The sequence below is a fragment of the Musca domestica genome, unplaced genomic scaffold (genome assembly GCF_030504385.1).
Source record: "Musca domestica strain aabys unplaced genomic scaffold, Musca_domestica.polishedcontigs.V.1.1 14, whole genome shotgun sequence".
Classification (NCBI taxonomy): Eukaryota; Metazoa; Arthropoda; class Insecta; order Diptera; family Muscidae; genus Musca; species Musca domestica.
In genome coordinates, this window is record NW_026712192.1 from 6,970,738 (window position 1) to 6,983,673 (window position 12,936).

Below are 12,936 nucleotides of genomic sequence, written 5' to 3' on the forward strand. Positions count from 1 at the left end.
GGGTATCACATGGTCGGCCCCATACGACTATAGCCTTTGCTTACTTGTTTTTTTTTTACAAATGTCCTTACCAAACTTAACACTGTTTTACTTGTTTTATGTATTATTGAACTGGATACTGAATATCCCATAACAGAGTGTGGCGTAATTTCTTTTTGTCTCTAAGAAATCTATGTTTTATTCGTGAATATTAAAGTATATTTTAAATTTAAATAAATAAATAAATTTATGTACAAATACATATAACTATATAATTTAATAATTTATTGCCTCAAAATCTAACCAGACGCCACCATCTAAAATTGGTACGAATTCCTTCTTATCCAATAAATTGTCACTGCGTGTCTTGGGGTTAGACTTCACATAGAAATTTCTAATTATTTCGACAATGGCAGCTTTCGCTTGAGTTGAACCAAAACGCATTCCTTTAAAGAAATATGAAAGAAAAACATATATTATAAAAAAATATTATTATTGAAAATTCCACTTACCCATACAAATACGAGGACCATCACCAAAGCCCATAAATTTGCCCTGTTCTCGGTATTTCTTAACGCCCCCATTTTCAGGTAGAAATCTTTCTGGTTTAAAGTCCTCTGGATCATCATAGTATCGTTCATCGTGATGTATGCTGTAGTAACAAATAAACGCAGCCTCGCCTTTCTCCATTCTAAATGAACTGCCGTTTTTGTTCACAAATTCATATGGCTGAGTGCAGAGTTTAGAGTTCACAGCCACGGGTGGGAAGAGACGTAGAGCCTCTGCAAAGAAAGAGCATTAGAAAATGTTATAACAACGAGAAATTTCTCTGTAGTGAGATTTTCCCTCGGCGAATAACAAGAATACGGACGTATATGTCTATGTCATTGGCAATGGATGCTTATACCCTACGCCACATAGTGGTAAGGGTATAATGTCTTTGTGCATATATTTGTAACTGGGAAAAAGAAGCGAGATAGACCCATAATTACTTTTGAGGATCTACATAGAATCACTTTTTGAGTCGAATTATGTACGTCAGTCAGTCCGTCTGTCCATATATTCTTGTGAACAAAAAGCAGGTCTCATTTATTATCCGATTGAGATGGAATTTTGCAAACAATATTTGTTTGGCCCAAGGACGAACCCAATTGAAATTGGTGAAAATCGGATCAGATTTAAATATAGCTCCCATATATTTTCAACAGATTTCGGGTTAATTGTGACCCAAATGGCTAATATAGGTCCAAATGACTTATATTTTGATTCATCCCACCGAAATAAGTCTAGAAACAAGTAAATCAAATTTGGAGAAAATCGGCTAAGATATAGCTATAACTCCCATATACAGGGTAGGATGAAAACACTGGAACCAACTTCAGACTGCTGTCATTTCCGATAGCAGTTAAAATTATTCCAGTCACAGCCCATTATATTGTTTACAAGCGTACAAAAGCATTTTGGAAAGAATTTTCCAGAAAAAAAGTTATTCGTGATGGAATTCAAGCGTGGTAGTGAGATTTCTTTATATTTGGATGGAAAACCACAAGTGGCTATCGTTAGAGCACTCCAGCATTTAAATGTGAAGAAATCTTTTGTGTCTCATACCATCGCTCGTTACCGTGATACTGGTAGCGTAGCCCGTCGTCAAGGAAGTGGACGGAAGAAAACAGCAACATCAGCAGAAATGGTTCGAAAAGTAAAGAAACAACTTGATCGAAACCCGCGTCACAGTGGCCGAAAAATGGCTCGTGAGCTGAACATATCGCAATGTTCTATTCGACAAACGTTGAAAAGTGAGCTGATAATCCAAAAAGTGCAAGAACTTACACCGCAATAGATAGAAAATAGACTCAAAAGAGCTAAAGAGTTGCTTCGCTTGGCCGAAAGTGGTGAACTGCCGGATTTGGTTTTCTCCGATGATAAATAGTTCCTTGTCCAGCAGTTTGTAAATACACAAAATGATCGTGTTTACTTGCCAAAGAGGTCAGCTGAAAATTCGCACCTTCGGTTGGCCACCAGAACTCAAGCGCCAGCCATGGTGATGGTGTGGGCCACCATAACATCCGATGGTCGCTCTCCGCTCGTATTAATCGACCGTTGCATCAGAATAAATGCCGAATTTTATCACGAAAATATTTTTGGCCGCAGACCTTGAACATTCCAACAGGACTCACCATCATCGCACTCAGCATGCGCCACCCAAGAATGATTACAAAATAAAGTTCCTCGCTTCATGTGCCAACAAGGTTGGCACTAAAAAATACCTCAAGCAAGCGTTTCGCCGGGAATGGGCCAAAATACAGCAGAGCGACATTCGGGCATGGTGTGACGGTTTAATTGGTCGTTTGAAGGCCATAATTCGTGCCAAAGATGACCAATTCAAACAAATCTAAACTTATTCTAAAATTTGATGCTATTTCCGATATTTTTTTGGTTTCGTTCAATAAAATTAAAAAAATTTAAAATTATGGCTTTTGACATTGTTTTCGTTTTTTATCTCACCCTGTATATATTTAATCGGATTTGTGGTTTAATGTCCCTCGCATGCGTAATATGGACTCCAGAAGAATGATATTTGGTACCGGATATCAGATAATGCCCAAAAATACCTTGAAATCGGTTCAGATTATGATATAGCTCCCAAATATGTATCTTTATCCGATTTATCAGGTTTATTGTGCACCATATGGACCGAATTTCGGTAATTAGGACTGAATTCCTCCTAAAAACCAGTATTTCAAATTTGGTGTAAATCGTTTCAGATATAGCTATAGCTCCCATATATATGTTTCATCGGATTTGGGTCTTAAGCCCCTCACATGCGTAATATGCATTCGACAACAATGATATTTGGTACCAGATATCTTATAAAGCTCGGAAATACCTTTACCAAATTTTATCGAGAACGGATTTGGATATATCTCCCATATATGTTCTTAATCCGATTTCAAGTTTATTGTACAAATAATGGCTAATATCAGCCTAAATGGAGTGAATTTCGGGACGTACGTTTCCATTTTGTGCAACTCGGTTCCGATATTTATTTATATTTTTAATATAATCCTCCTCCAATTGATATCATGCACTCTATAGCAAACTATAACTGCTCTAAAGCCAAATGTTGATAGGTGGTATAAATTATTTTGGTACGGGAGCTCTACTAAATATGCATAGTTGTGTAGGATATCGTATAGTCGGTCCCGCCCGACTTTTGACTTTTCCTTACTGGTCCTAATTAGATATTTACCATTAAAGCAGGCATCCAAATAGGACATTTCCGAAAGTCTATCATAGTTAATAACTCCATCCTCACTAATATTTTCCATAATTTCTGCACGTAATTTCTCTTGGGTCTCCGGGTTTCGTGCCAACTGTAAAATTATAACAAAAAATTAAGCATAACAGTCTGTCGGCCATAAAATGGTAATGGTGGTCCAGATATATAAATATATTTTGTTGAAAATATTGATCACTTTCGTAACCTACATCACCTCGACTTACCCCCAATAAACAATGGCTAATACTTTGTGCCGTTGTCAAAAAGCCATCGGTTAAAAATGTCATTGCATTTGCGGTCAAAATCGTAGTTGACAAATTCTTCTTTTCCTGCAATTGCAGCAGAAAATTTAAAAAATCAGCACGATTTTTGTTGCTCTGCTCCTGTCGTCGTAATTTAATGGAATCAGCCATTAGATCGAAGAAATATTTTGTACTGGTTTTCGAGAAAAATGTTGCCTTCCAATATTTATTTAGGCTGGGCAGAAAAGCAATTATTATTTGATAGACAATCTGTGATGGCGTCAAAGTGAACAGTTTCTTGATCATATTCAAGAGGGTAGATGGTGCATCATTTAGGGTGCCCACATTAATGCCCAGGACACAATCGCTAACAACTTCAGTTGTATAGCGGAGACAGAGCTGAAAAAGAGAGAAAGAACAAATAAACAAGTTAAAAAACCGGTCGGTCGGTCGGTTTTGCCGACAGATGTATACCCTCCGCCAATATCGGTCGGTTAAAATAAATGTTGACTTGCGTTATAATTTTTCAAACTTTTGACATTTTATGGGAGTGGGCCAATATTGTCCATTTCGTCTAGGACATAAAAATATACATATTGCGACGTGCCAGTTTTGGACTATATCTACGACTACTATATCACCAGAAGAAGTGGACCGATATATTCCATCTTCAAAGCAGATCTTTTCTTATTAAAGATATTGACATGTGTGTGATTTAAAGGCAATCGGATCACATTTTATAAGAGTTATAATTATTCAAAATGTTGACCCTTTGTGTGAGGAGGTACTTGATGTAGTGTACCGATATTGTCCATTTTCGCACCTGATCTAGCACTGATGCCAATATTAAGATTTACAAAATTGGAGCAAACTCGGAGTATCATTTATCTTTCTGTGCCATAAAATATTTTTGTGGGGAGGTACCAAAAGGAGTGGACCGATATTGCCCGAACTCGATCTAAGTTTCATAATATTATTACGATGTAGCAACTTTGAACCAAATCAGATACTCCCTTCGCGAGTTATTGTGCGCTCAAGCCAGACAGAGAGACGGACGGATGGACATCGGTAGATCGACTCCGAATGTCCTGAAACGGATTTCGTCGATGAGACACTTTTGGCCGTATTAAATTATGTATACCCTTTAGCCATATGGCTGAGGGTATTATGACAGGGTGAGATAAAAAAAAAACTGCAACAGCAGCCACATAATTTTTACATTCTTTCCTTTAAATATTTTTGAATGAAAGCAAAAAATCTGTCCGACAAATTTGAAATACTGGTTTTTAGGATGAATTCAGTCGTAATTACCAAATTTCGGTCCATTTGGGCTGATATTAGTCATTTGGTGCACAATGAACCTGACATCGGAACCGATCTCGATAGAGGTATTTTTGAGCATTGTCTGATATCTTGTACCAAATATCATTCTTCTGGAGTGAATATTACGCATCCGAGGGACTTTAAACCTCAAATTGGATGATATCGGTTGAGATAAAAAACTGCAACAATGTCATGGGAGCCATATCATAATCTGAACCGATCTTTATAGATAATAGCCATAATTTTTACATTTTTTTTATTTTTTTTAAATTTTATCGAGTGAAAGAAAAAAATGTCGGAAATAGCATCAAATTTTAGAATAAGTTTAGATTTGTTCGAATTGGTCACCTTTGACTCGAATTATGGCCTTCAAACGGCCATTATGGTCTTCAAACGTCACACGCTCCCCGAATGTTGCTCTGCTCTGCACTTACTTGAGTTGATCGACATTTTGGTATTTTTTAGTGCCAACCTTGATTTCCAAAATACTCCAGACACAATAGTCCAACGGATTGGTATCCGGAGATTTTGGTGGCCAATGTGCGCTGAAAATGAAGCGAAGAACTTCATTTTGTAACCATTTTTGGGTGGCGCATGCTAAGTGCGATGGTGCTGAATCCTGTTGGAGTTTCCAAGGTTTGCGGCCAAAAAATTTGCTTGCCCAAGGCTCTAATACACCCTCCACAATATTTTCGCGATTAGAATATGTTTGATGATAGGTCGGCTGAAGGTCAATAAAACAATTTTATTTAGTTATCTCCTTTTTTCTCTTTATTATATCCAATATTAGCGATTAATACGAACGGAGAGCGACCATCGGCTGTTATGGCGGCCCACACCATCACCATGGCCGGCGCTTGAGTTCTGGTGGCCAACCGAAGGTGCACGATTATTTTGTTTGTTTACAAACTGCTGGACAACGAATGTTTTCTCATCGGAGAAAACCAAATTCGGCAGTTCACCACTTTCGGCCAAGCGAAGCAATTCTTTAGCTCTTTTGAGTCTATTTTTTTTTCTGTTGCGGTGTAAGTTCTTGCACTTTGCAATGGCTTTACACCGAGCTCATTTTTCAATATTTGCCGAATGGAATATTGCGATATGTTCAGCTAACATGCCATTTTTCGGCCACTGCGATGCGGGTTTCGATGAAGTATTTTCCTTACTTTTCGAATTATTTCTGCTGATGTAGCTGTTTTCTTCCGTCCACTTTCTTGACATCGGGCTACCACTACGCTACAAGTATCACGGTAACGAGCGATGGTACGAGACACAAAAGATTTATTCACATTTAAATGCTGGAGTGCTCTAACGATAGCCACTTGTGGTTTTCCAGCCGAATATAGAAATTAAACTATCACGCTTGAATTCCATCACGAATAACTTTTTTTCTGGAAAATTCTCACCCAAATGCTTTTGGAATAATTTTAACAGGTTTCGGACGAGTTGCTTAGAAATGACAGGAGTCAGAATTTGCCGATTTTTCATCTCACCCTGTATATCGGTCCACTCCTTTCTCGAACACCTCTCGTAAAAATGTGAAAAGAGTGTCCGATTTTTAACAGACTTAGAATGTGTCAAAATTTTTTCTATATCTGAAAAGAGTTTCCGATTTTTATCTAACTTAGAATGTGTCAATATTTTTGTTTATACTAGAGCAAGTGTGAAAATGGAAAATATCGGTGAGGTACGCAAGAGTTTAAAATTCACAGAACAATTAAACATGTTTCAGATATAAAAAAGTTCCCTTCTCAAACAATGTCTATATCAGAGCAAGTGTATCTAGTACTAATATATAGTATAAAGATGGGATATATATAGTCCCAAACTTTATTATACGTCTGCGGAGGGTGTATATCAGTCAAAACACCTTCTGGAGCTTTCTAACTTGTTTCTGCTTCTTCTTACCTCATGGCATTCCAGACCATCCTTGCCCTTAGCTTTCATATGGTTCCTTATGAAATCTGTTAAGCGTTTGCATTTTTCCAAGGTAACGGGATAAATAGCTTTTATCTAAAATCAGGACAATCACGTTCAAAATTTACTATATGCAACAATATACAATTTAAAATATTTACCTTATTTGGTGACATACCAGGCACCAAGTCCGCTCGTCGCTCTTTCCACATTTCGCCACGAAGGAAAAATGGATTATTGGCCGCAATTATATCAGATTTTTCATTTACCTATTTATCAAATATCAAACATTTATGTGAAAATTGTCGATATTATTTCTTCAGCTCCGATACACTTACATAATCACCAAATTCATTGTCATGAAAATATTTAAAATCATTCACATGAATTCGATGAACTAATTCAGGATCTAGGATCAGCAACGTGGGTGCACGGCCACTATAGGCACCCACGAAATTATTTGAGTCCCGATGATTTCTTAAATAAGAACACAAGAAAATCAAAAAAAAATCAAAAAGGGCATTAAGTTCGGCTTTAACTTAAATCATAAACAACGAGTAAGGAAAGGTCAAAAGTCGGGCGGGGCCGACTATATGATACCCTACACCACTATGCATAGGCTATTGACTTTAGAACAGTTATAGTTAGCTATAGAGTGTATGATATCACTTGCAGAAGTATTATATTAAAACAAGTTAAAATGCAGTAAGTTCGGCCGGGCCGAACTTGGAATACCCTCCACCATTTGGAACGAATTTGGAATTTTTCAAAAAAATAAAATTTGTTAAAAATTTTAAAAATACTGACGAGGACCTGGACCTGCATAGAAAACTCTCTGTCACAGGCTGTAGCATCCATTACGAACTTCAAATATGACATCTCAAACAATTGCGGTGAGTATTGTACCTAAAATCATTAAAATATCGTATACAGGGAGGTACCGTTATATCGGAGCTGGGCGCTGACCTGGACCTGCATAGACAACTCTCTGTCACAGCATCCATTACGAACTTCAAATACGACATCTCAAACAATTGCGGTGAGTATTGTACATAAAATCGTCAAAATACCGAATAATGTTATATGGGGCCTATACGAAGAACTGGACCTGCATATACAATTTTCTGTCACAGACTGTAGTTCCCATTACGAACTCTAAATACGAAATTTGAAACTACTCCGGCGAATAATGATGCTAAAATAATCAAAATACCAAATATCGATCGGGAGGTACAGTTATATGAGGGCTATACAAAGACATGGACCTACACATACAATTTTTTCGGGAAGTACCGTAATATGGGGACTATATGAAAACGTGGATCTACATGGTCCATTTACGAACCTAACCTACTGGCCTACTGGCAAAATAAACATGTGTGCAAAATTGTACCCTTATACCTCAATTCGTTCGAAAGATAGCGTGATTACAACAGAGAGAATCGGAATGTTGTCGAATGCATATTATGTATCGGATGAAACATATATATGGAAGCTATAGCTATATCTGAACCAATTTTCTCCGAATTCGATGTACTTGGTGCTAGACTGAATTCGATCGGATGTACCAAAATTCAGGACTTTGGGACAGATATTGGCCATTTGGTGCACAATTAACCCGAAATCGGTTGAAGATATATATGAGACCAATATCCAAATCTGAACCGATCTTGACACAATTTGGCAGAGGCATTTCTGCGCTGTATCTAATAATCGGATAAAACACATATATGGGAGCTAAAGCTATATCTGAACCGATTTGCAACAACTTTAAAGTACTGGTTTCTAGGATGAATTCAGTCGTAATTACCAAAATGCAGTTCATTTGGGCGGATACTAGCCCTTTGGAACACAATAAACCTGATATCGGATAAAGATATATATGGGATCGTAATCTGAACCGAAAATTTGAGGCATTTTCGAGCGCTATCTGATATCCGCTACCAAATATCATTCTATAGCTATATCTGAACCGATTTTCTCCAAATCTTATGTATTAGCTTCTAAACTGAATTCGGTCGGATGTACCAAAATTTAGGAATGTTTGACAGATATTGGCCATTTGGTGCACAATAAACCTTATATCGGATAAAGATATATATGGGAGCTATATCCTATTTCTGAACCGATATCGATAAAATTTTACAGAGGTATTTCCGAGCAGTATCTGATGTCCGGTACGAAATATCTTTCTTCTGGAGGGAATTTTACGCATGTGAGGGACTTAAAACCCCAAATCCGATGAAACATAAATATGGAAGCTATAGCTATATCTGAACCGATTTGCTCCAAATTTGATCTACTTGCTTCTAGTCAGAATTCGTTGGGATGTACCAAAATACAGGTCATTTGGACTTATATTAGTTATTTGGTGCACAATTAACCCGAAATCGTTTGAAAATATATGGGAGCTAAATCTGATCCGATTATTACCAATTTCAATGGGGTTCGTCCTTGAGCCAAACAAATATTTGTTGCAAAATTTCATCTCAATCGGATAATATTTTTTTTTTTCTGAAGAATACATGGACGGACGGTCTGGCATGCATAAATCGACTCAAAAAGTGATTCTATAAATATTCTCAAAAGTAACTATGGGTCTATCTCGCTTCCTTCTTCCTTTTACGAAAAAAAATGGACAGACATAATACCCTTATCAGAAGTGTGGTGTAGGTTATAAAAAGTTCAAAAATTCTTCATAGGTGTTCAAAATACCAAAAATAAATAGGAAATGGTCTGCAGTTAATGTATTTCATATTCGCAAAGGTAACCAACTAACTCCTTACAGATAATCGCGAAAATAGCTTTGTGCATAATTTAGTATAGCCGATACCATATATACATGTTTTCCACTACTCCGACAGCTTTTACCTGTAAACTTCGTCTAGATCGTAAATGAAATTACGTTTTTGTGTAAACAACGATGGAAATGATCCAATGCCTGGATATGATTTAGTTTCCGGCACACCTCTTTTCCTCCAGCCACCATAGTTCCATATTAAAAATAAATAGAAGAGGCCAATACTAGCCACAAAGAAAACAATCGTGATAAGCCAAGTGTCCATATTTGTTGTGCAACAACAATAATTATATTTTTACGATCCGACAACCGACGTTTGGTCTACACACTGTGAGGTTTGAAAATAAACTAATGCCGAGAATTTTTGGAAATGTTTATATATTTCCAAAGAGAGGGAGAGAGATGGTATCGGACAATACTAATAATTTGGCCTTATCTTGATGCTATGATTCTTATCTATTATTAGATTAGAGAAATAGTATTTTGTTGACAGTATGGGGTAATACATAATCAATGTGGAAAGAACAAAGTCGGCCGAACATAAAAAATGCATTAAGTTGACAAAAAAATTAGAGCAAACGAAACTTCTAATCTTAACCAAGAAAAAGCTGATGAAACTAATGATAAGGTAGAGACATATGATTCGATGATTATCCTCTATGACAGGGATAGGCAGAGAGCCTCAAAAAAATTTTTTTTGTAATTGTATGTGTTTTGAATTAACAAAATATTGCAAGTGGTTTTTGCCTCTCTTTACACAGTGCGAAAAAATTTGTTATCTGTAAGTTTTCAGTTATAAATTTTCTTTTTTCAAAACAACCCCAATTTTTATAATTTATTGTTTAAGTTTGCTTTGTTCTTAACGTCAATTTGTGAGAGGAATTCATTGGTAGAAATTCGGAGCTATATTTACACAATTATTTCAATTAGGGTTCATTTCAAAAGAAAAAAAATTATAAAATGTCCTTCAAAATTTATGAGTTGAGATTTTTAGAAATTTTATATAATTTTGATTAAATTTGTGTTTAATACTTTCGGACATAAGATGCTACCCATTTAGTTTGACCCTTTAAAAAGTAATACCGATTACTACAGGCTGACATACAGGCATACACACATAGTCGTAGAATTTTACGCTGATCAAAATCTAATATATCCTGTATTGGGTCCTAAAAGATTATTTCTATTACAACCAGAATGATAAACATCACATCTTGCTGTTTTTCCTAATATTGACTGAGAGCGTACATGCCATTTCATAGAAATCATAACACCCGATTTCTATGAATGTCTACTAATTTAGAAGGAAAAAAAATTAATTAATTAAATTAATATGTTGGTCCATACGAAATGAATCCAAAGAGCGAGAGAGAGAGAAGAGAGAGAGGGAGAGGGAGAGAGAAAAGGTCAATGACCCCCGGGGATCAAGGGGGAGAAAGGAAGCCGGTGATAGAGGGAGGGAGAGAGAGAGAAAGAGGGAGAGAGAGAGAAGAAGAGAGAAAAGAAGAGAGAGAGAAGAAGAGAGAGAAAAGGTCAATGACCTTTTGACCTGGGGTCAATGACCACTTGACCTGGGGTCAATGACCACTTGACCTGGGGTCAATGACCTCTTAACCTAGAATGAAAAAAATCGGTGAAAATCGGTTTATATATTGCTATAACTCCCACATATATTGTCCATGCGATTTGTTATTTTTGTCCTCCACAGCCATAATATGCACTACATAACAACGATATTCGGGGAAATATATCAAATATAGCTTAGCAATACCATTGCCAAATGTTATCGAGATCGGCTCAGATTTGGATATAGCTCCCACATATCTCTTTATCTGATTTCAACATTACAGAGTGAGATAAAAAAACTGCAACAAAGTCATGGCGTTGACTTTTTTAAATTTTTTCTTTAAATTTTATTGAATGAAAGCAAAAATGTCGGAAATAGCATCAAACTTCAGAATGAGTTTAGATTTGTTCGAATTGGTCACCTCTGGCACGAATTATGGGCTTGGCTCGGCCAATGAAACCGTTACACACTGTCCGAATGTTACTCTGCAGTATTTAGGTCCATTCCAGGCGAAGCGATTGCTTGAGGTGATCAACACTTTGGTATTTTTTAGTGCCAGTCTTGCTTTCCAAAGTACTCCAGACACAATAGCACAACGGATTGATTTTGGTGGCCATTGTGCGCTGGAAATGAAGCGAGGAACCTCATTTTGTAACCATTCTTGGGTGGCGCGAGCTGAGTGCGATGGTGCTGAGTCCTGTTGCAATGTCCAAGGACTGCGGCCAAAATGTTTGCGTGCCCAAGGCTTTAGTACACCCTCCAGAATATTTTCGCCATAAAATCGGCATTTATTCTGATGCCACGGTCGATTAATACGAGCGGAGAGCGACTATCGGCTGTTATGGCGGCCCATATCATCACCATGGCAGGCGCTTGCACATTTTCAGCTGACCTTTTTGGCAAGTAAACACGATCATTTTGTTTGTTTACAAACTGCTGGACAACGAATATTTTCTCACCGGAGAAAACCAAATTCGGCAGTTTACCACTTTCGGCCAAGAGAAGCAACTCTTTAGCTTTTCTGAGTCTATTTTCTTTCTGTTGCGGTGTAAGTTCTTGCACTTTTTGGAATTTCATCGGCCCGAACTCATTTTTCAATATTTGCCGAATGGAACAATATAATGAGTTGTCAGTGGAATAATTTTAACAGCTGGCGGACGAGTGGCTTAGAAATGACAGCAGTCTAAAGTTGGTTGCAGTTGTTTTATCTCATCCTGTATTGTGCACCAAACATATAGTATAGGCCCGAATTGAATGAATTTCTGCACATACGACCGAATTCAACCGAAATTCGAAAATCGATTCAGATATGGCTATAGGTCCCATATATATGTTTCATCGGATTTTGTGTTTAAGTCCCTCTTAGCCCCAAAATTAATTTTACACTATTTAGTGTCTGGTACCAAATACAGCATTTCTATGCTTGTGCTATATTTTATAGAGATCGGTTCAGATTTGGATATAGCTCCCATATATATCTTCTTCTGATTTCTGCCTAAAAAGTATAATATCAGTTCAAATATAATAGTTGCTGTCGGCTTTAAATTATAGCTGCCTTAAAGCATTGGCCTTTTTTTTCTAGCTAATATTAGTCCAAATGACCTGCATTTTGGAATATCCGACCGAATTCAGTCTAGAAGCAAGTACACCAAATCTGGTGAAAATCGGTTCAGATATAGCTATAGCTCCCATATATATGTTTCATCCGATTTGGTTTTTAAATCAGCCATATTCGTAATATGCATTCGACAACAATGATATTTGGTACGAGATATCTGATAGAGCTTGGAAATACCTTTACCAAATTTTATCAAGAACGGCTAAGATTTGG

At 37.0% G+C, this 12,936-nt stretch overlaps 1 protein-coding gene across 1 annotated transcript in view; it reads right to left on the minus strand.

The window, feature by feature from the left end:
- Positions 1–240: 240 nt before the first annotated feature.
- Positions 241–12,936, minus strand: part of LOC101897279 (probable cytochrome P450 28d1-like) — a 30,788-nt gene continuing 18,092 nt past the window's right edge. Inside the window, exons 9-16 of the mRNA XM_059118992.1 lie at positions 9,610–9,821; positions 7,077–7,215; positions 6,900–7,007; positions 6,730–6,834; positions 3,484–3,900; positions 3,230–3,353; positions 492–761; positions 241–425 (exon numbers count right to left, since the gene is read on the minus strand). Coding sequence (XP_058974975.1) covers positions 256–425; positions 492–761; positions 3,230–3,353; positions 3,484–3,900; positions 6,730–6,834; positions 6,900–7,007; positions 7,077–7,215; positions 9,610–9,821 — 1,545 coding nt within the window. The 3' untranslated portion in view covers positions 241–255. The remainder of the gene's footprint in view (positions 426–491; positions 762–3,229; positions 3,354–3,483; positions 3,901–6,729; positions 6,835–6,899; positions 7,008–7,076; positions 7,216–9,609; positions 9,822–12,936) is intronic.